We start from the raw sequence: 21,262 nt of genomic DNA, 5'->3' as shown, positions 1-21,262 counted from the left end.
TACGTTTTAGGGCCATCGAAGACTCCGTCACCGATGGATGGATGGATGGATGGATGGCGTTTTGTGGCGGGACCTCGGCGTGTTCGAAGCTGCGGTAGCTGCCAAAGACTAATACCATTTATGCGAAAGGGCTTAGATGTGAGCTTCGACGAGCCAGTCAGCCCAAGGCAAAAACCAATACATGGCTAGGATGGCATCATGGTTCTTTTCGTTTGGGCATTGTCGGACCCGAGGCTTGTTAGCTGTCTTTCGGTGCCACAGCATCGCCTTTGCATGGAACAGGGGGGGTGAGGATTCTGCTGCGGGGTTTTGAATTTTGGCAAACCCATCTTTAGCTTTGTCTAGCTTGTGGTTGAGATTTGGCTGAATGTTGGAAGTGGTTGGGAAAACGGCGCCGGAGTTTGCAGGTCTGCCGGGAAAGTCCACAGTCGTGTCAAAGGTCTTGGATTACGTATTTGTGTTGCCTCAATACCTGCCATCAGTTTTGCACAGAAACATCTATTGAAGGGAATCTGCAATCCGATGTAGATGATTAGACGCCGTTATGGAGCTTTCCGTAGTCTTGGTCTCCGAATCCCGTCCCGTTGCCAAGTTTACCTGCCCGAGCGGGCCGTGAGAATCATCGCTCAGCCACTTGGTTACGTGCCGGTTCTGGATGTGGTTGGAAGTCATTTTTGCAGGTGAATATATTCTGGCAATAGTTGGCAATGTAGAATTATCATCATAAGACCAGCAATATCACGTCACTGAGTGGGGGGCCTAGACTTGTATGTTCTGACTGAGTCACAATTTTTATCCAGAGTTCAATACACTCTTACACTTTGTCTGACAAGCGGCACAATATCCAATATCCAAACCGCAAACCACCCGTCATAAATCACCAAAGACGCCAAATACTACAAGAGACCACCTAAAGATTTCCTACCAAGCTACTACCCAGCATTCATCCATGCTGCATCCATCTCCATCTGCGTCCACATTCACTGTTACATCGAGTCCCACCACATGTGGGCAGGGTTCGGGGACCAAGAATCCAAGACATCGCAACCCAATGTTCGCTCATCAATCCCAAACTCCCCCATTGGTGGGCAAATCCCAATTACCGGACGAGCACTCCGTACTCATGTCAAGATCTGCACGTCAGAGTCTTAGTAAAAGAAAAAACAAAAACCACTCTGCTTCCGGTTGACATCAGTCGTAGGCAAAGACCGATAATTCGGCCGTGTCGTGTCGTGGATCGGTGATGCCGTAAGGTTTAGCCAGATCTGCATCAAATTGCCAGGATGGTAAGCGGCATTTTTCCCAGGTCGAAATTTCTAACTCAGCTTCATGCCTAGGCATCTTGGCCATTTCTAGAAGCATACCAGGGCAACAGGGTTCTTACTCCATGTTTTTATGCACTGACTTGCACATTGTCTCCGATGTCCCTGGGTCAGGGAACATAAATATTCTATTCCAAGGGCATGTCTGACCCATATTCACCTCGGCTTGATGACCACCATCAATCCATTTGTTTGGCCACCAGCAAGATCCACCTCGACGATACTTAGGTACTGAACAAGGATGATGAGCTGGTTGTGGTGGACTCCGAGGCACGGAAAGCGTCTCAGCTGGAGAATCTCCGACCCTGGTCGCTCAGCTTCGACCCTGTCGGAGCAAGTGGCCAACTTTGGTCTGGTTTAGTATTATTCACGTCTCGAAATACGTCGTCAAAGGACATGCTTTATCCCTGGCTGCGAATACTTGACCTTACTGTATACACCAAGCACCAAGCATACAACGAACATGCCTTCGGCAGAACCAAACCCTCCACAGTAAAATTCTACGAGTAGAAGACCTCCCTGTTGCCCTGCCTCAGTGGTTGAAAGTCCAAAAGTTGTATGTTGCCGAATACCCTCCAGGTGGAATGGGCATTTGATGCCAAGGAAAGTCGTTACGTATTCGGCCGTTTGTTCTCGTCTTTCCAACTGAATGGTTCCCGTCCCAGATGACGCCCTCTTATGCTTGTAATGGCGACCAATGTCTTGCCTCGATGCAAAAGGTGGACTTTCTTTACGCGCGTCAAAAAGTTGTAAACCAAGCGTCTGCGACTTGTGATAGGCCGACTATCCTAGTGATATGTTTGTTTACGTTGGCGCGCAGATAATTATAATTCTCAATGTTTGTTTGCATGGAGAGCAGCGAGTGATGTCTTGGCCGTTAGGTAAAGATCTCTCTCATACACAACATCAAAGGCTCGACGTGCAAGTCACTTTCGAAACACAGCAGAGGCACCTACCACCGCATCGGTAGAATCTAGGTGAAGTTGAAATATTACTTGCCTTTGCATATTCTTTGGACAGTTTGGGTACGAAACTCTAGGCATGTTGAGAGCCGTCATCTTCTAGCATCAGCAGCACTTACACAACCAAGCGTTTGCAACGTTGACTCAATGGCCATTAGCATCAGATTGTACGTCCATTGGCAAAGCCCACGCAACACATGATGCTTGGTTTTAAGAATGATGATTATCCTCTCAAACAAGAAGCCAAGGAAACACGTGTGCAACCTCAGCGTAACAATCCCGTGAAAAGGAAATTCCTTGACCTGCTCTACCCACGTGAAGCACACTGAGACGCAGGCTTTGCCTAAACATTGGTGATCACGCTCTGTAAGAGGAAAAAGGACAACAAGTGCATCCTAAACGGCCAAAAGATTCTTTGACTAAGCGAATCAGACTTGAAACATTTTGAAAGACGTGGCCCTGAGCATTTCTGCATCAATGCTACGCCAAATTCCTATAAGTCGGCACCTGTATTCTCCCTCGGAGCCAAATATCTCAACCATTCAACTACAACACATTACAACTCAGCTTCCTAATCTTCTTACCCAGAATTCATTCTCAATCAGCAACAATGCGTCCTACTGTTCTTACTCTCTTGTACCTCGCGGTCACGACATGCACCGCCTTCAAGACCTCCGCGACTGCTGAGGAAGCTTGCAAGGTATGTAACCCTTCCTGCCTTGGCAACACCCCATGCGAGCAAGACAAAAATAATACAATGTGCTAATAATGGTTAAGGCGATGGGAAACGGCGGGCCGTGCCACTTCAAAGACGCCAAGCGCGATTGCTTGTGGCGAGGAAGTATGTATCATCCTTTCTTGTCTGGTGAGAGAATGGTTGGCTAACAATCATGCAAAGCATGCAAGGCTGGTTCGTGCATATCGGATAGCGGTTTATGCGACATGAGTTATATGAAGCCCAGTTGAGTTAGATTCCAAAGGCAATTTCGATCTGGCTCACTACAAATACGTCGGAGCCATCTAGACTGGCACTAGTGGCACAGCACAATGGGAAAATGATGTCAGAAACGAGTCTATAGAGTCTACTGGATAGGTTTAATTTACTCAAATTTTGACGTCTTAAACTAGCATCTAAGGCTCGGTTTCGTTCCTCGTAGTCCAAGTCTTCTCTCCTCATGTAAATCGTCGTCCATCTTCCCGTTCGTTTCCGCCTTTTCAGACCGCTTTCTTAGACATGGAAAAACTGCAGTTTTTGTAATAGTAGAATAGACGCGCTACATCTCAGGGGCAAGGATCCTTTGCATCGTCACAAATTGTGATGCTATCGGCTGCAGCTTATGATAGACTGCCATCCTGATGGCAGGTTTCGTTAATGCGTTGGTAACCTAGGTCGATGGATATAAAACTCCGTGCATGTTCCTTGAACCGGGCGAATCTATTCTCGGCTGTTCATATGCTTGAGATATTAGCACCTGTATCCTCACAAACTAAGACGCAAATGCAATATTCGGAGCACGGCAAACCTTACCGTGGCTTACTCTAATAATACATCTATACAGCAGCTGTTTGAATTTGTAGTTGAGGCGTCGCATACTAATGTATGCTCTATGGAAATGCTGCTCACCCAGTTTAGTGCGTTGCACAACCAGACCTTCGACCGTCAACGCACTCATCAGAGGCTGATCATGTGGTGCTATTGTTTGAGTCGCCCTCACAGTTAGAAAAGACAAGAACATGAAGCAAATCATGTATCAGAGCATTATAATAAGACCTTAAAGAAGGAAACTAAGGAATAACCTGATAGCTTGACTACGTCAACGCAAACACACTGAAACTTAGAGCCTTTCCTCAACAAAGATGACGCACGTGTCATGGTTCAAAGGCAAAAACAGCAATCCAAAGACCCGAAGAATGCACTGACTGGATAGACTACATCTGAAACACGTCGAGATGCGTGGCCACGAAGAAATCGAGATTAGGCTAACCCAATGTGCACCCATCATCCGACGCACCCAAGATCAACGCCTCGGAGTCGAGGCGCACTCGCAAAATCAGAGCCCTCCTTACACCTGGCGAAGCACTATTCGACGATACAGAGATATTTTTTGCTCGAGAATTTGTAGTTAGAGTTGCTTGTGTTATATTCCATCAGGGAAAGGTGATGGACAATAGGTGTTATTGCTGATGCTTTCAAGACATAGCCTCAAACTATTGAACAACCGGGATATGGGTACAAGTTGTCCAACAACTGCAAAAGCAAGATACATCCCACCAAATTCACACCTTCTTATCCGACGAAACCTTATGCCTGAATGATGGTGCTGGGGATTGGCAAAGCAACTTTATCAGTCTATCTTACTTACCCTGAACTCAAAAATTGGGGAATTTGGATATTTGACAATAACAACACGGTGAGAAGAAGTCTTGGACACGATATCCTATCGTTTCTCATATATTCCTATCAAGCTATAAGCCCGCATGTTGACCAAGACCACACGCCTTGTCTACATGAATTGGCCCCTTTCCAACCTGTGGCCGCAGAATGAAGAACACAGCCCGTTCCAAATGCCAACTTACAAAAGCTTATGGACGACTGCGTCGCCATAACCTCTATTCAAGTGAGCCAGCTTTTACCTGTATCACACTGTTTTAACCGCTCAAACCCTAGTCCTTTTGCGGATATCAGCCAGTCTTGTTGGCAATCTGCCCCATCATGAGCTCTATATCATCAGGGTTTGGCGCTCCATTGCACCCTATCGATGTGATCCAATACACCCTCCCGGGAGTCCGCCCTTCTCAGAAAACAAAAGAAACAGGTGCAACATGAATAGGAAATGGCTGATAAGTGCACAGAGGATTTCGTGTCAAACCGTTACCTGAGTTGTGTACAAACATGGAAAAACAAGCGCAAAGGCCATCGCTGTGATATCAAATACGGATCTACCGTCATCCAAAGGGAATCGAAAGAAGAAAAAGTACGACACATCGGCTCCTCAAGGTTGTTGCTGGTCCCGGGTTTGACCTTGAGTGCTTCCGCTTCCGTTGCTACCGCCCAATCGCTCTCGAAGCCAGTTAAGCGCGCCAGATTGTCGCCGAGGCTCTCGATCTCCGTTTCCTCGCCTGTCACTTTCGGAAGGGCTCCTTTGTCGCATCCGAGCTCCCTGCTCTGTCAAATTGGTCGCCCTTGGACTTGGGGGCGAGTGCGACGTCCTACGCTGCAGTCGCGACGTGTCATAGCTGAACCCAGAGGTGGTTGCCCGATTCCGTCTATCATGATTCTGTTCTCGCTGTAGGTTTGCCACGCTACGGAGAGCCTCGTTCAATCTGCTTTGGCTTGGATTGGATGGCCGAGGCTGGGGTTCCAAACTAACTGACGAAACCATGTCTGCCGCTGCTCTACCCGTGGGGGTGTCCGCGCCGTCGGTAGGTCTACTTCCAGGACTTCGGGTCTGATCCGAATTATGCCGGCTAAAACTTGCAGTTGGCGTAGAGGCATTGGGATGAAGAGGATTGCTGTTTGATCCAGATGCAGCGGCACCGCCTGTGCTGCTCCCTTGTCTGTTGTTCTCTTGTGCTTGCTCCGGCGCCTCAACCGGGGTTCGACAAACCGGGCATGTATTGCCCACCTTTAACCACGGCACAACACACTTATCGTGAAACCAATGCTTGCAGGGGAGATTTGTAGCCACGTCATTCAGCTCCATTGCTTCTAAACAGATCGAGCATTCTTTGCCTCCGGGCTTCAAGAATTCTTCGTCCACGGTGGTGCGTTGCAACTGGTCGATTTTTTCATCTGACACTCTCGTAGGGCGGTTGCTGGACTCGTACATCTCCCCAAGTCCTGTGAGAATTTGATCATATACCTCTTGAGAGTACACAACATCGCCCATCCTAGTATTGCCCGTGTTCAAGAGATTCAGAATCTCTCGCAGACCCCTAGCAATCCCAAGTTGAGGACTGTCTTCACCAGGCCGGTCCGGCGGGCCCATATCACGAATGACATTGGAAAAGATGCTAGGGACCAAGTTAGCTTCCTGTGGCCTTGAATATTCGAAGCAGACAAAACGGCAGCTGTGTAACAGGGTGCTTGCCACTCCAACAATGTGATACTTACGCTTGGAAAGGATCAATGTTTCCCCGATGTAAGGGTTCCTCATCGCCATCGCCGCCAACGCCACCGATACCACCACTACCAGGACCACCGCGAGACACGAACCCGGGTGTAGTAAATATCGTAACCGATGCGGTTCCTCCACCGAAGGGTCCGGATGTGAATGTAGTACGATGGACTCGAGGGGGTCCAAAGGTATCGTTTTCTGGTCGGCCGAACAAGTTGATAGGCGGAGCTCGGCGAGGAGGTTGACCTAGGCTATGTATTATATCCTGGAACCGCTGCACTACTGGATCGATCGACGGATCGTGATGTATGTCATTTGGACCGGCTCGAGTGCTCCTCCGGAAGCTAAAGCCGTGCGGACCCATATGCTCCTCTATATCTGCTTCCTCTGGGTCTGAGTCGTCTGCAAATCGTAGCGGTGGCAATCCCGGAGACGTAGAACCTGACGAATCATCCATATGTCGGGGGTCATTCTCAGGGCTCACCTAGACAAGAGTATTAGCCAATTTGACAAATATTGTTTGATTCAGTGTAGCAGCAATTTGCAACGTACAATTTCTGTAATTTCGCTTTCGCAATATGGGCACATCAGTCCGTGGTCCTCGCGATACCATTCGTTGGAACAGGCGTGACAAAAGACCACCTCACGGCCGGCTGCAGCATCGAGATGGCCATCACGAGGGCTTTGAGAAGCCATCTGGCCTTGGCTGCGCTGGTACGCAGTGAGTGCGCTTAGACCTAAGCCTACGGCGAGGCCAGCAAGTCGGATTGCACGGAACGCCAGAGTGAATGATGGCAAACGAAACGACGGTTTAGGTTAGATGCTCTGGTCGCTGACACCATTCATCTGCCAGGTGGTAGCTGGCATTAGCAGAGCAGGCCAGAGTATGATGTATCTCAGAAGCAGAAGCAGATGGTGTCAGGTGGAAGTGTGGATGGAAGAGCCGAGTAGGTAGGTGCCTGCAGGATGTCTGGTGCTCTATGCACTCTATGCCTTATGCCGGCGTCGGGGGGATGTAAGGCGTCAAAGAAAACGAAAGATCAAAGGAGGAGCCCAGGGGCGAACAAGGCAACACGTAGCTTGGTGTACGTAGCAGATGAGGGGATATGGCGTCGATGTGGTGTCGATGCGGTGTAAGTATGTGTGTGTGTGTGTCCTGTACAATAGCGGGAATGCGCGTCAGCAAATATTGTATCAGGTATTAGGTATAATAGAGTCTGGTCAAGTCAAGTAGCAAAGTAGGGTTCTAGATGCCGGGATGGATGAAAGTGGAAGGATGCATGGGCCCTTGGGCATCAGCATCAGTAGCAGCATGAGCAACCGAGCACCCGCATCCACATCAGCATCCCCACGGCAAGATATATCATGTCTGGTCTGGTAAACTTGGGGGGACACAAGCGATGGCGAAGTGGCATGAATAGAGGAGGCGGCAAGAGACTGGGTCGTATGGTGTGGTGTTTGTCGACTACCAGACGTACGTACCTGGAGAAGGAATAACCTGTAATGGTAAGAGGTCTAGGAGGGGTGGAAACAAGAGACGCTCAAGAAGGATGATGGGCAAACCAGACCACCAATGTGGCGATGCGGATTTTGGAAAAAGAGTTGGTCCAGATTTTGAGAAAGATGATGAGCCCAGCAGCTGTTGTCAATAGAGGGTCGGACGCTGGCGTGGGGCGAATATGTCCTTTGATGGGCGGCCGAGGATGACGTTTGTCAGCTGAGGTGACTCTGAGACTCTGACTGACAAGGTCTTGCAAAGTTGTCCCTCCATCACCGACATGCACTGTGCATGCGCCCGCTTCTAAGTTTGAGAGAACTACATGTACTTAAGTAAGTTTAGTGTTTATTTTAGCAGAGTTTGATTGTTGTTATACAGTGTCCCCTTGAATTTAAGCTGCCGCAAGCTTGCACTCAGTTTTGAATTTGATGCTCAACAAAGGGATTGATGGTTTCATTCTGCCCACTGATATGGAAGGCGGCACCCGCTCTTTCTATTCGATTCTATCCCGTGCCAGTCCGATCTGAACAAGCCGACATGAAGTACCAGACATACGGCCAACTTGGACCAGACGTATCCGGTACCCGGCTTTCAAAGTCCATGTCCTCTGAGCTGTTTGGCTCCATGTCGGTTCGAATCAGCTTTCTCGTCTCGCCTGCACCATAATCGCCTGCGGGCCTGGACATATCAAATTGGACAGCCCCAAGCCATGTCACCAACCAGACCTCAGGAGTCATTGCACAGCAGTGCCCAATCCATGCCAATCAAAGCAAACATCACTCACACCCCCATCAACGTACATCCAACTTCGTACACGCTGAGCCAGTTATCAACGGGCCTCACGTCGTGCAGAGCTTCAGGTAATCGATGTGTCCCATTCGTCCCTATCGTATCCTGAGTCCTGACCGTCAAATGGCCAGTACAAGTTTATACTGGGCGGCCAGAAAGCATCTTGTCATTCAACCAACCACGAGGTACTCCGTACCGCATATCGCGCTATTCACAATTGCTACCTAAGACTTGCTAATGTATACTTACCCATGGGCAAATACGTGGCGTGTTGACCAGTCGATAGCTGATTTACCGTTGAGCCAAAATGGCAAAGGCAAAATGGCGCTGAATACTGGCCGCCACTCACTGAACAGCAAACAACCCCAAAGCGTCAAGACACCCTGCCCTATCCATCCATTTGAAGATGATGGAGAAAACGCCACTATTCGTCGGAGCGTCGACACTGTATTGCACAGTACATGTGATGTGGCAGCGGCCTTGTCCTCCGTTTCCGTACCATTTCCATGCCTGTGACACTGCTCCGCATTTGCATCTTCGCACCGTAATATTGCTTGTTTGCGCAGCTGGCGTACAGAGAAGACGGCAAGGCAGAATCATGGAAATTGGTGTACAGACAATTGAAGAAAATCAGCCTATGCAGAGACCTTCAACCCGTCACTTCTCAGCTTCCTGCTGGGAGTTCCGGACCAGAACCCGAAACCAACCTAACTGGACATGCCAAAGGCGCTACTTTATTTGACGCGTTGCACCCGGGATACCAAAGCCATCGAACAATCATTCGTAGAAGTAATGGAAATATTTTTGGATCTGATCAAGTTTATACACAAGCGGTCTTCCGCTCCCATCTCTATCATGGTGGTTTCCTTGTTTCCCGTCACTGCAAACACTCTAGTCCTTCGCATTAGCCTGCTCCTTCAACCGGTCCTCCTTATCCCATTGAATCAATTGCTTTGACCAGCTATGACAACGTTAGTGCCTCACTCTTGCTTCAGCGTAGACATTGGACCGCGTGTGTAGGCTCGGGTTAGTTTGGGCCGCTTCGACGTACTATCGGCTTGGGTGCCACTCTCCAGGCTCCGGCTTGCGAGCCCATGTTTCTCTCTCGGCGCTGAATTTCCATGTTACGGCGACGATGCCGACCATGATGCCTGCGGCGACGAGCGTGTTGGCTCTCCAATTGCCGGGTTGAGCGTACCAACCACCAGCTGGCGACCAGACGTGCTTGGGGTACCTATTAAGTCGGAGACGCGGACATTAGAACTATGCACAGATTGATCGAACAGATGTAGTTGTATCGGCGTGATTGATCCAGGGAATCGTAGTCGACGCAATCGGGTGCTCGCGGCCAAGGACTTACGGTACTTTTCCACCACCGCCCTACGCGTGTCAGGTTAGCTGGTGCACTTACAATCCCCCGGTAGATAACTAGATCTCACTCACCATTTTGATTGACTTGCCAACGGACGTAGGAGGATGGAATTGAGGTGCGCAATTGCGTCTTTTCAGTGAACCAGCTTTCAATCTTATCCTCTGACCCCAGAACCTGGGCGTGGGCGGCATCCACCTGCAATGAGCAGCCGTGGATTCCCGGTCCGACGGTTATTCCGACGGATATCCATGTCAAAGGCAACGAGGGTGGACTTGAGTGCACAAGGCCACTGGAGACCCTTTTCCAGGAGCCGCTCACACGACTCTATGCTTTGCCTGGGGCCACCACGGTACAAACCGCAGAACTTTTTTCCGCGACGATCCAATTTGGACTTGCTTTGATATATCCGCGCTCTTCTCGACGACCACGACCCTTCCCTGTCGGCGGCATTCAATAACCTGCTGCTCGAATTGAATTGGAGGAAGGGGAGACTTTCAATTTCTTTTTGTGTCTGTTACTTTGTCTTTCTAATTTGCGTTCCCGTTCGACATCCAAATGAAGAGGTTACGAGTGTCACAATGGTCCAGCAAGCAGCTGCTGCAAGCCAGCTCAAGAGCTTCCTCTGCACCCATCAGCATAGCCAGTAGACAGCCGTTCCTCCAATCCTTGCGATGCCAATCATCTGCTGCCATTGCGCCGGAACACCTCGCAGATGACCTCGCCGTCGCCGAACACACAATCCACGCCGCCCCTTCACCACCCCCCGAACGAAGCCTCGAGTCGGCAAAACTAGCTGCCCTACACGCCCGGTTGGCACTGTCTGCCAAGGTTCCGCTACAGACGCTTGCGAGGGCGCTGATTACCCCCTCGGCGGACACGAATGGCAGCTTTAACAATTCGAATTTGGCGTTCTTGGGGAGCACCATTATAAACTACCATGTGCTCGAGTACCTCGTGTGCAAGTGGCCACGTTTACCGATGACCATTTTGTACGAGGCGCTGAGGGCGTATGCTGGACAGGAGTCGCTGCAGCAAGTTGCGAGGAGATGGGGTGTCGAGGCTGCGGCGGCTCCGGGCGAGGAGGTCGACCCGGGCCTGCTGCAATGGAAGGCGGATGGCGAGCAATTGGTCAGTACGCGATGGGGCTATGTGCGCTCTGAGGTGCGACGGGATAGTTCCTACAGACGCGGCGTGAGCAGTCGTGTTGTTTTGGACGACGCCTTTGGTGATGCGTTGAGCAAGAAGGGGCAGGCAGGTGAGCAGGGTTATCACGCTCTGCAAAACGAGGCGTTTGGTTCGTTTGTCCAGGCTGTTGTGGGATCGATTTACACCCACAGCGGCCGGGAAGCAGCCAAGTCGTTCGTCACATCACATATTCTAGCGAGACAGTTTGATCCGTCGGCGTTGTTTCAGTTCCAGCTGCCTACGCGGGAGCTGGCCATGCTCTGCGCCAGAGAAGGGTTCGAAGCCCCCGTTGCTCGGTTGGAGAGCGAAACCGGTCGATTGTCGAGGACGCCTGTTTATGTGGTCGGTATTTACAGCGGCAAGGAGAAGCTGGGTGAGGGTGCTGGCCCTAGCTTGGATATTGCCAGACGCAAGGCGTCTATGAACTCGCTGAAGGCGTGGTACTTGTATAGTCCGGGGAATAAGGTCCGCGTTCCGAGCGACATGATGGAGGAGGGTGCTAAGCCCTGGAAAGCACCGCATATTGACATTGGCGAAATCATTTAATGCGTCACTAGTATGCTGAGACGCTGGGGCATGGAAGACAGGGGACGCGGGCTCATGTAAAGGATATGGTTGTACTTGTCAAGGGGTCGAAAGGCTGGAAAAAGCATGCCACTGTACATTAAGATACACTGTAGAACAATTGGTTTAAAACTCCTACTTTGAAGGGAGTTTCCAGAGAAAAAAATACAACAAGGCAATTCTGCCGATTACAAAGTAGATTTATTTTCGTTTTGACATCCTGTAAACTCCGGCATCCCGTAAATTACCACATCCAAAATGCTATCTGCAGAATTATATTCAACTACTCAGAATCTCTAGTCCTTGGACACGTTTCCGTTCAGCCTGCTCGCGTTGCTGCTTCTTTCGCTCGTAGACGGCCCGCACCGTCGACCGGATCTGGTCCCTGCCTTCATCGTAATTTGCTCTTGCGAGGTTCACCACACTGTCAATCTGCTCGGGTGTGTATACAAAGTTCCATGTGCTCAGAAAATCAGTTGTCCCAGGCGAGATGTCCGGTCCCTTTTCGTTTGCAAGGAAGGGGAGATACACGACTGCCAGACCGGCGTCTGGCTGCGAAAGTTGCCACTTGTTGGTGTCGTTGATTGCCGTAGCTGGTGGAGGAGGATTTGGGGCACGCTCTTGCGTGGTGCCGACCCAGACGGTGCAGTAGCCCAAGTCGCCGGCTTCTTCGTGCCCAGGGCTGTATTTGGCTTCTTTGTCGTCTTCTTGGGGGTCTTTGGCTGCGGGGCCGGCGAGCCTGCGGCGCGACTCTTGTTCCTGCTTGGCTTGTTGGAGTCGCTGTGCAGCTTCTTGGGATGAGGATGCCTCTGCGTCGGCGAGCTCCTTGGTGGCTTCTTGAACGGACTCGTCAGCTTTGGGCCAACCGATTCCCAGTGGCCAGCCTTTGATGCCGCGCTGACGAGCGTAGCCGTCGGCTACGGAGAGCCAGTTGTCGGTTTTGATGTCTGCAGAGGCGTCAAATGCGATGAGGATGTCCACGTCTCGACCGGGTCGGAGGAGGGGATAGATGGGCAGGTTATTGGACATGCCGGCGTCCATTAGCTGGATGTGTTCCTGCTCATATATGTTTTGGGGGGTTGTGCCTGGTAGTTTGCCGTTCATTTTGTAGGCAAAGTTGGGGATGGTTGCAGGGTCAATTGGGTGTACTTTGCTCAAATCGTCATCGCGGCCGGACACAAACTGGTCAACGCCACTTAGTCCGGATATGCTGAGAACCAGAGGTTTGATTTCTTTGTAGTAGTGACTGAGCGTTGCGCAAAAGGCACTTCCAAAGATGCCCATCAGCAGAGGAACTCGGATCTCAGGAAGATGAAAACCAGTTTCAGGCGGCACATCTTTGCCGTCGTTGAACTTGCGTCCCATGGCCCAAGTAGGTATGCCAGCCCCAAATTCTTCGCAAAAGAATTCATAAGGCGTGATCTCGTACCATTGGAACCATGGTTCCTCCCTGGCTAGCTTCTTTTCCCTTTCTGTGGGCTCAGACCTCGTCTGATCGGCCTGAGGAATCTCATGTCGGACTACTGTATAGATGGGCAGTGGGCGGTCTCCGTGTTTAATGACTTCCCGCTGGTTAGACAGCTTGAAATCTCTTTCATTGACGCCCAGTTCGCCTTTTGGCACCAAGAATCGAGCCCCGAGGAGTAGCCCGTAAACATCGACAAGACCAAAGTCAGCCTTGGGGTCACCCCGGAGTTTCTCCACGAGGCCACTGAGCAGAGGCTTGCTGGTGGGTAATGACACCAGGGACTGGAAGGCAACGGGTGGGTAGGCGATGTGAATCGATGTCCTGTTTTTCAGATGCTCCAGAAGCATCTTGAGGTTGCCGCCGGATATAGACGAGTTCAGCAACGTTTGTAGCCAACATGATCCGCTGACACCGGCTGTATAAGTCACACAGTCAAATAGACCGTCTTCATCACTCGCTATCAGCGATCCTGTGCCAGCCACAAGCGCACGTAGTCCACCTCCTGATCCGCACATGGCAATGGTAGGCACGTCGTTGGGGTGAATATCACTTTCGTCGAGCCCAAGATACTTGGCTAAGGCAACTCGTATGACACGCTTTCGCCTTGCAAGAAACTCCTTCTCATCATCACATAATTGCGACGATACGCGAACGTGAGCAGTGTAAGAAATTTCTGGATTGATTGCTGGGTCGTGGGCCTCTTCCCAGATCTCATCTGCCAGGGAACCTGGTGCCATTGACAATTCTCTTTGAAGCTTTCGCAAATATCCTGGGACGAGCTTTGACCAATCCGGCAGTATCATATCTGCCACTCTTTCGGAAAAGGCGGCCCATTCGGTCTCAGTGATGAGCGTGACATTTTCGATGCGCTTTGCGAAGCTGTCCCACGCTGTCTCCGGCTGGTCTTCATCGTAATATTCGTCGTCTTCATCTTCTTCAACATCGGTGGCATCATCATAGTACTTTCTTCTCCTCTTCTGACGCGGGGGTGAAAGCTTTGCAAAGTCATCGGATGGGTAGAGCCACCATATAAACAAGGTTCCGGCAACAATTGTGACAGGTAGACTTGAGCCAGTGGTGGTCTTTTTCGATTGAGTAAAGAAGTTGCGCTGAAACTGATTGCGTGCTGAAGGGCTGATACGTCTTGGCCCTAGCCTGAACGACGGATTGAGGGCCTGGAGGCCTTTGGTTAAATTGCCGAATCGTTTCATGACGCTGGTTCAATCTGCCCCCTACAACTGCTATGACGTATGTATCGGATGCCGAGGATGGAGATTGGGACCGGCATTTGCTATCGTTGCATGATGGGCACGATTGGCATCGAGATCAATTGGACAAAGGAAAGACGGAGAGAGGCCATACGTATAATGGCGCGTGAATTGTAAGTAGGCAGACGTAGGGCGGCAAGTTTCCACATCTCAAGCTTGTTTTTGGTGTTGGCGTGGAGCTTATGTCATTGGAGCATTGAGGTGCTAGCTCTGCTGGGCTTGGTTTGATGCACTGGCGCCGATTGCCGGGTGGCTGTTGGGACGTGGCGATCAATTTTTCGGCTGCAACTTATATTTGAATGTAATGCGAACAAAAATGAATAAATAACTCTATATTAGGTGCCATACTTTCGAACTTGTACTGATTCAGTTGCTTTATTTTCGATAGTCTACTGACAGGGTTTGTGTTTGATGATTGCACAGGCACAATGGCATTTTGGTGCCAAAGAGCTGCATATGTGGCCAAAGGAACCCAGACAGTCTGCAATGCAATAGCAGCTTTGTGACAGAATTGGCCGGTTCAGCGGAGAATACGCAAGCCAATTGACAAGCTACATGTCTGAATACTCCAAATTTCAACTACACTTTCTCCAATCGCACTCGAATATGTGATGCTTTGCTTCGAGTTTGTGGGGTGCTCCTGTACCAGTGTGTAACTGAAGCCAACATTGAAGCATGGAATGGTGGGGCATGAACTGTCTGGTCTGTTGTCTGAAAATGGCTATGAACAACCGCCCCGCCGCATATCGCAGGCGGTGAGCCCCCAGCACTCGACCCAGATTTTCCCAAGCTTTTTGCGCAACGGCAGAATTTCTTTGCCTTTTTTTCTTGTGGATGCAGTTGGAAAGCTACCTCATAAACAACACAATTTGACCTCCATTCCAAATCCGACGAATTCTGTTCTTGACAGTACTTGTACTCGATAAAAAGGTAAGACGAATTGACTCACGCGCTGCGAAGGATGCTCCTCTACCCTGTCACGCCGATGACTCTTTTGCTTTTCGCAATACTGCCTGGACCCCGCCACCTTAATTTGCCGTGCGACTGACCTGTCGCTCTTTAGAACCTGGACCTTTGAGTACACGCCTGCGCTGCCATCCTAATTATCATAGCCAGCGATCTTATTTTCGCGCCGACAACATGAGCGAGGTCGACGCCACTACCAAGCCCGTCGAGGCTCCTCCCGCCGAGCAGCAGGAGGCTACCACTGCCGGTGAGACCGCTGAGGAGACCAGCAAGGAAGCCGGCACTGAGGACGCTTCAATGATCAAGACGACTGCCAAGACGGACTACAAGGACTTCAAGAAGAACAACAAGTTTGATCCCAGTGTTCGAGAGGTGACAGATGACCCCGAATCCATTCGCAAGCAGGTAAGTGACATTGGCTGGCGGGCTACAACCAATTTCTCGTCGCATACTATTTATTCCCCCCTTTGGATTGTCTGGGACGACCAATTACTGACTTGTTATAGGTCGAATTCTACTTCGGAGACTGGAACTTCCCCCAAGACAAATTCATGTGGGAAACCTGCGGCGGCTCCGAAAACAAGCCCATGGCCATCAGCAAAATCCACTCCTTCAAGCGCATGCGCACCTTCCAGCCCTACAGCGCCGTCGTCGCCGCCCTCCGCGACAGCAAATTGCTCGAGGTCTCAGGCGAAGAGGGCTCCGAAGTGGTCAAGCGCAAGACGCCGTACAAGCCCATGGCCGAGGGTAAGGCCAAGGCCGAAGCAGCCACCGTCTACGTCAAGGGCTTTGGAGATGAGAACCCCGATACGCAATTCGACCTCGAGAGCTTCTTTGCTCAGTTCGGTGAGGTAAAGGGTCTGAAGCTGCGCCGCACAAACGAGAATCTGTTCAAGGGCTCCGTGTTTGTGACGTTTGCGAACGAGGAAGAGGCCAAGAAGTTCCTCGCTACGGAACCAAAGCCTACCTGGAAGGGACACGAGCTGAAGATTATGAGCAAGAAGGAGTACTGTGAGGAGAAGAACGAGTTGATTCGTCAGGGGAAGATTGAGCCCAGCGCTCATGGCGCGAGAAAATTCTACGAGGGCAAGGATGGCTCGCGATCAGGCAGAAAGGGTGGTCGTGACCAGGATGACTGGAAGAAGAGACGCGAGCAGGACCAGAAGAATGGTTTCCGGGGCGGACGGGGCGGCCGCGGACGAGGAGGTCGCGGAGGTCGTGGCCGTGGCGGCAGAGATGGCGGTCGTCGTGATAACGGCCCAGTCAAGGATGCCACGTACTCTGAGTAAGTTTATTTCGCAGTTTCCATTAACAATATCGTGAGCTAACTAACGTGCTGTAGGAGCGCTCCTGAGGGAAAAGAGTCCAACGGAAAGCGAGCTCGTGACGAGGATGCTGCTGGCGAGGAGCCTGCCGCCAAAAAGGTCGATACCAAGGAGGCTACGGAGGCGTAGACAGCATGCCGATGGACTGAAAGGGACTAGATGGGTTTTTCATGTTTGGGCGTTGCGGCTTGATTACTGAACTGTTGGATTTGTCATGTATCGAGATAAAGGACATTCATTGCATATTAGGTTATGGATATAAGTTCTGTACCAGTGGGAGATGGTGACTTCTTACCAGTATTATTGTTGTAAACATCCAGTTACTGGACGGCGACAATATTAGCCGCCCTTACTCTGTAGTCACGTCATATTTGTCTTGGATTATCTCAAGGTCAATGGTCAACATCCCATCTCCATCCAAAGTCAATCCCATCAAAGCCATCTTACAGTCGTATATCCAACAGCGGATATACCCCGAAACCAACCCGACTCCGGCCCAACTACACTCACAAAACGGCACAACTCACCCAGGTCGGAAATCTCCCGCGGCCAAAACATCCATGGAGTTCCCGCCCCAAAATGCACCCACATCGTTATGCCATCCCAACAAGGACAAGTCGTCTCTCGGCCCCACCAAACTCGGCCGGGTGCAGAGTGGAGAAGACGGGCACTTGGTGCCAAGTGGTTTTTCTTTTAGTAAATTTTTTCTTGCACTTCTGCCCCATTTCCATGGACAAGCTGGGCGGAACTAGGATCTTCGTCGCCTCTTTGCAGATTTTCTCTTGGGCGGTCCTTAGTCAGTGCGTGGGAACTAGCTGATGCTGTTGGTAGCGGCACCGGCTCGGCGCTATGGATTGTAGGGTATGTGTGCCGAAGGCGGTAGGTAGGTTGGCTGTTAGGCTGGGTATGTGAGTGATCCTTGCTGTTTGTTGATGGTATTTGTGAAAGATTTTGGGGTTTGTGGAAACTTGGATGTTTTGTTATATTTCGGTTGTGATCGCTTGTTGCGAGTTTGTCTTATATTCGTTGTGTCTTATGGGATACGTACAAGACTAGAGTTGTGAATACTATGAGAATATCAGGTACATTCACAACATGGCGTCGTTGAATCCTAAAGAGGCTACGCTGTCTGATGAACAGGTCTCGACTGGAAATAGTCCCCGTGAGCAGTTGGACCGGTTTGATGAGGAGAAACATGAACGACCTGCTGTTTTGACGGACTCGGAAGATGGAGATGGGTCTGATCGTGAAACTGAGCGGGAGAGGGCGTCCTTGTCGAGAATTGCTTCAGCACGATCTGGTCGGTCACTCACGACGGTTGTTTCAGAGGTGAGAGACGGGATACAGAACCAGCGGGATCTGGAACGAGGGAATAGTGAAAATGGCCATGGGAATGATTCTGGCGGCGACAGCAATGAGCCCAAGGATCCGAATTTAGTGACCTGGGATGGACCAGATGATCCGCAGAACCCAAAGGCGTGGCATAACAAGAGGAAATGGGCGGCTGTTATATGCGGTAAGCCGAAAGAAGCATATTCTCTACATAAAACCAGCATCATACTAACCTTACAGTGTCATTCTTCACACTCATATCCCCAGTGGCTTCATCAATGGTAGCCCCCGACTTGGAAGCCATCGGCAAGGAACTCAACATTGAAAGCGAACTTGAGCGAGCCCTCGTTCTATCCATCTTCGTAGCAGCATACGCCCTCGGCCCTCTAGGCTGGGGCCCCCTATCCGAACTCTATGGCCGAGTCATTGTCATCCAAACCTCCAACATCGTCTTCCTCCTCTTCAACCTCGGCTGTGCGCTAGCCAAAACCGAAGGCCAGATGATTGCGTTCCGCTTCCTCGGCGGGATAGGAGGCTCAGCACCGCTCGCCATCGGCGGCGGCGTCCTCAGCGACTTATTCACGGCCGAGGAGAGAGGCCGCGCCATCAGCATCTACTCCCTCATGCCGCTCCTCGGACCGGCCATCGGCCCCGTGGCGGGAGGCTGGATCGCAGAGCGCACAACATGGCGGTGGGTGTTTTACAGCACGACCATTGCATGTGGTGTTATTCAGGTGTTTGGCGTGTTCTTCCTGCAGGAGACGTATGCGCCGGTGCTGCTGCACCGCAAGAAGTTGCGGCTGATGAAGGAGACGGGGAATAAGGGGTTGCGGACGGAGTTCGACCATCCGGACAGGACGTTGCTGCAGACGCTGGGGAATGCGTTTACCAGGCCGTTTCGACTGCTGGCGACACAGCCTATTGTGCAGGTTTTGTCGTTGTATCTCATGTTTTTGTATGGCATGATCTACTTGATCTTTTCGACGTTTCCGACGCTGTTTGCCACCAAGTACGGAGAGACGCCTGGGATTATTGGCCTGAATTACATTTCTATAGGGGTGGGATTCTTTCTGGGGACGCAGGTGTGTGCTCCGTTGCAGGATCGCGTGTACGCAGCTCTGAAGCGTCGTTATGTTCCGGATGGAGGACCAGGACGACCGGAGTTTCGAGTGCCGATGATGGTGCCGGGAGCGTTGCTCGTGCCGATTGGTATCTTTATATATGCGTGGACGGCAGAGAAGCCTACCCATTGGATTGGACCGAATATCGGGGCCGCGGTGTTTGGTTTCGGGTCGATTATCGGGTTTCAGTGTGTGCAAGGCTATATCGTCGATTCGTATACGCGGTATGCGGCCAGCGCGGTGGGAGCCATCACCGTGCTAAGAAGCTTGGCGGGATTTGGGTTTCCGCTATTTGCGCCGACCATGTATGAGAATCTGGGGTATGGGATGGGCGGTACGGTGCTGGCTATTGTTTCTATTGTTGTGGGATGGCCGGCGCCCTTTTTGCTGTGGAAGTATGGTGCTGCTTTGAGGGCGAGGAGTAAGTTTAGCGCTGGGCCGTGAGTGGAAGATGTTGGTGATGGAAAGGTTGGAGGTGAAAAGTGTTTTTCTTGTTTCTGCATGGGATTTTCAGAATGGCATATAACGAGATGGGTTGGACACATTTTACATTGCATTCCGGCATGGTTGTTAAGCGAGCAACGACACATATATACAATGCAGTTAATACTACATGGCATCAACAGCATAAGACTTGATATCTTTCCCTCTGAAGAACTGCAAAACACAGTCTATGACTGTCCACACATCTATACTTTATCTGCATCTATAGTCATTATCCAGCATACCCCCTAAACCGAGTAATCCATCTTCCTATCCCCAACAACCTTCCAAAACTCCTCCACCAACTCCGTCTGCCCAGTCGGCGCCCCCCTCACAGCCAAATACACCCTCGACTCAAGCTCCGGCTCCCAATTCCCAGGATTCCCACTCACCATCCTGCCCCCCGCCTCCGTGAGAATGCACCACCCTGCACAGACATCCCAAGCCCAGCACCCGCCCTCCCAGTAGGCGTCCAACTGCCCAGCCGCAACGGCCGCCGTGTTAAGCGCCGCTGAGCCCAAAGATCGAAGCGACTGCACCATGGAGCCGCCGGTTTCCCGACTAGCAGCCAGTTTCTTGAACACGTCTGTCTTGAGCTCGAAGTTGGGCCCGTCGCGGCCGGACCCCCATTCGATGGCTATGAGGGAGGTGCCGATGCCTTGGAGCGGGCGTGGGGACTTTGCGAGCGGTAATTTTTGAGGAGTCGTGCCTTTGATGCGGGTCATGTATGCGCCCTTGCCTTTGATGGCTGTGAATAGTAGGTCTTGCCAGGGGTTGTAGATGACGCCGACGGCTGGGGAGCGCTCGACCGCAAGGCCGAGGGAGATGCAGGCGTTGGGGAATGAGTGGATGAAGTTGGTGGTGCCTGTGAGAGTTAGCAACAGAGACGAAAAGTTGAGGAGGACAAGACTTACCGTCAATGGGATCAACAACAAAGGTAGGTTCTGGTCCTAGTTTCATGCCAGGCTTGTATGTCTCCTCGCCCATGAAGGAAAAGGATGGGAATGAGTTGGCCAGTCTGGTGGACACCATTTTCTCAACAGCCTGGTCTGCCTCGGTGACAATGTCGACGGCTGGTAGGGGGTCAAAGGGTTAGTCATTAGATCCTAGAGACAGTAAGAGCTCTCAACAAGAATCTCCTTGTCTTCTTGGCCGAAACGTACAGTTGAGTTTAGTCCCTGTATCGAGATCAGCAGGGTTGGCGGCGAGAATCATTCGTCCTGCCTCGTAGGCAATCGCCACCATTTCATCGTGAACAGCTTGAGGGTTGATTTCTGCCATTGTTGTTGAGGTCAATTAAGCAGTTCGGATATGGTATCTCATGGAGTCGACGTTGTTTAGAGTGAGGGAGCTTTCCGAGGGGAGCTTCTGCTTGGGTGTGGGGTGGAGGGGCAGATTTGAGGTTTGATGTGGAGGGGTGACGTCTGGCTTGCTTCATACTGTGGGACATTGATACTAGTACGAGAACCTGTGGGTTTCGATGTTCAGT

At 51.0% G+C, this 21,262-nt stretch overlaps 8 protein-coding genes across 8 annotated transcripts; 3 read left to right on the top strand and 5 right to left on the bottom strand.

The window, feature by feature from the left end:
• Positions 1–1,191: 1,191 nt before the first annotated feature.
• Positions 1,192–1,350, bottom strand: VFPPC_03562 (hypothetical protein; the record flags this gene model as incomplete). Its single annotated transcript, XM_018283053.1, has 1 exon — positions 1,192–1,350. The coding sequence occupies one exon, from the start codon at positions 1,348–1,350 to the stop codon at positions 1,192–1,194; it is 159 nt and encodes a 52-aa protein (XP_018147767.1).
• A 3,927-nt stretch (positions 1,351–5,277) lies between these two features.
• On the bottom strand, positions 5,278–7,098 carry VFPPC_03560 (zinc finger protein; the record flags this gene model as incomplete). Its single annotated transcript, XM_018283051.1, has 3 exons — positions 5,278–6,298; positions 6,399–6,886; positions 6,955–7,098. The coding sequence occupies 3 exons, from the start codon at positions 7,096–7,098 to the stop codon at positions 5,278–5,280; spliced, it is 1,653 nt and encodes a 550-aa protein (XP_018147765.1).
• Positions 7,099–9,580: 2,482 nt separating this feature from the next.
• Positions 9,581–10,135, bottom strand: VFPPC_13489 (hypothetical protein; the record flags this gene model as incomplete). The annotated part of the gene is made up of 4 exons (XM_018291264.1): positions 9,581–9,650; positions 9,741–9,923; positions 10,050–10,069; positions 10,133–10,135. The coding sequence occupies 4 exons, from the start codon at positions 10,133–10,135 to the stop codon at positions 9,581–9,583; spliced, it is 276 nt and encodes a 91-aa protein (XP_018147764.1).
• A 481-nt stretch (positions 10,136–10,616) lies between these two features.
• VFPPC_03559 (mitochondrial 54S ribosomal protein YmL3) lies at positions 10,617–11,792 on the top strand (the record flags this gene model as incomplete). The annotated part of the gene is made up of 1 exon (XM_018283050.1): positions 10,617–11,792. One exon carries the CDS (start codon positions 10,617–10,619, stop codon positions 11,790–11,792), a length of 1,176 nt encoding a protein of 391 aa, XP_018147763.1.
• A 297-nt stretch (positions 11,793–12,089) lies between these two features.
• VFPPC_03558 (phospholipase A2 (PlaA)) lies at positions 12,090–14,489 on the bottom strand (the record flags this gene model as incomplete). Its single annotated transcript, XM_018283049.1, has 1 exon — positions 12,090–14,489. One exon carries the CDS (start codon positions 14,487–14,489, stop codon positions 12,090–12,092), a length of 2,400 nt encoding a protein of 799 aa, XP_018147762.1.
• A 1,197-nt stretch (positions 14,490–15,686) lies between these two features.
• VFPPC_03557 (RNA-binding La domain-containing protein) lies at positions 15,687–16,966 on the top strand (the record flags this gene model as incomplete). Its single annotated transcript, XM_018283048.1, has 3 exons — positions 15,687–15,917; positions 16,019–16,797; positions 16,855–16,966. 3 exons carry the CDS (start codon positions 15,687–15,689, stop codon positions 16,964–16,966), a joined length of 1,122 nt encoding a protein of 373 aa, XP_018147761.1.
• A 966-nt stretch (positions 16,967–17,932) lies between these two features.
• VFPPC_03555 (multidrug resistance protein) lies at positions 17,933–19,734 on the top strand (the record flags this gene model as incomplete). Its single annotated transcript, XM_018283047.1, has 2 exons — positions 17,933–18,353; positions 18,410–19,734. 2 exons carry the CDS (start codon positions 17,933–17,935, stop codon positions 19,732–19,734), a joined length of 1,746 nt encoding a protein of 581 aa, XP_018147760.1.
• Positions 19,735–20,021: 287 nt separating this feature from the next.
• On the bottom strand, positions 20,022–21,054 carry VFPPC_15667 (myo-inositol-1-monophosphatase; the record flags this gene model as incomplete). Its single annotated transcript, XM_018293420.1, has 3 exons — positions 20,022–20,638; positions 20,688–20,846; positions 20,937–21,054. 3 exons carry the CDS (start codon positions 21,052–21,054, stop codon positions 20,022–20,024), a joined length of 894 nt encoding a protein of 297 aa, XP_018147759.1.
• Between the last annotated feature and the right edge of the window lie 208 nt (positions 21,055–21,262).

This window comes from Pochonia chlamydosporia, chromosome 2 (assembly GCF_001653235.2).
Source record: "Pochonia chlamydosporia 170 chromosome 2, whole genome shotgun sequence".
Taxonomy (NCBI): domain Eukaryota; kingdom Fungi; phylum Ascomycota; class Sordariomycetes; order Hypocreales; family Clavicipitaceae; genus Pochonia; species Pochonia chlamydosporia.
This window is presented reverse-complemented; position numbering and strand designations above follow the sequence as displayed.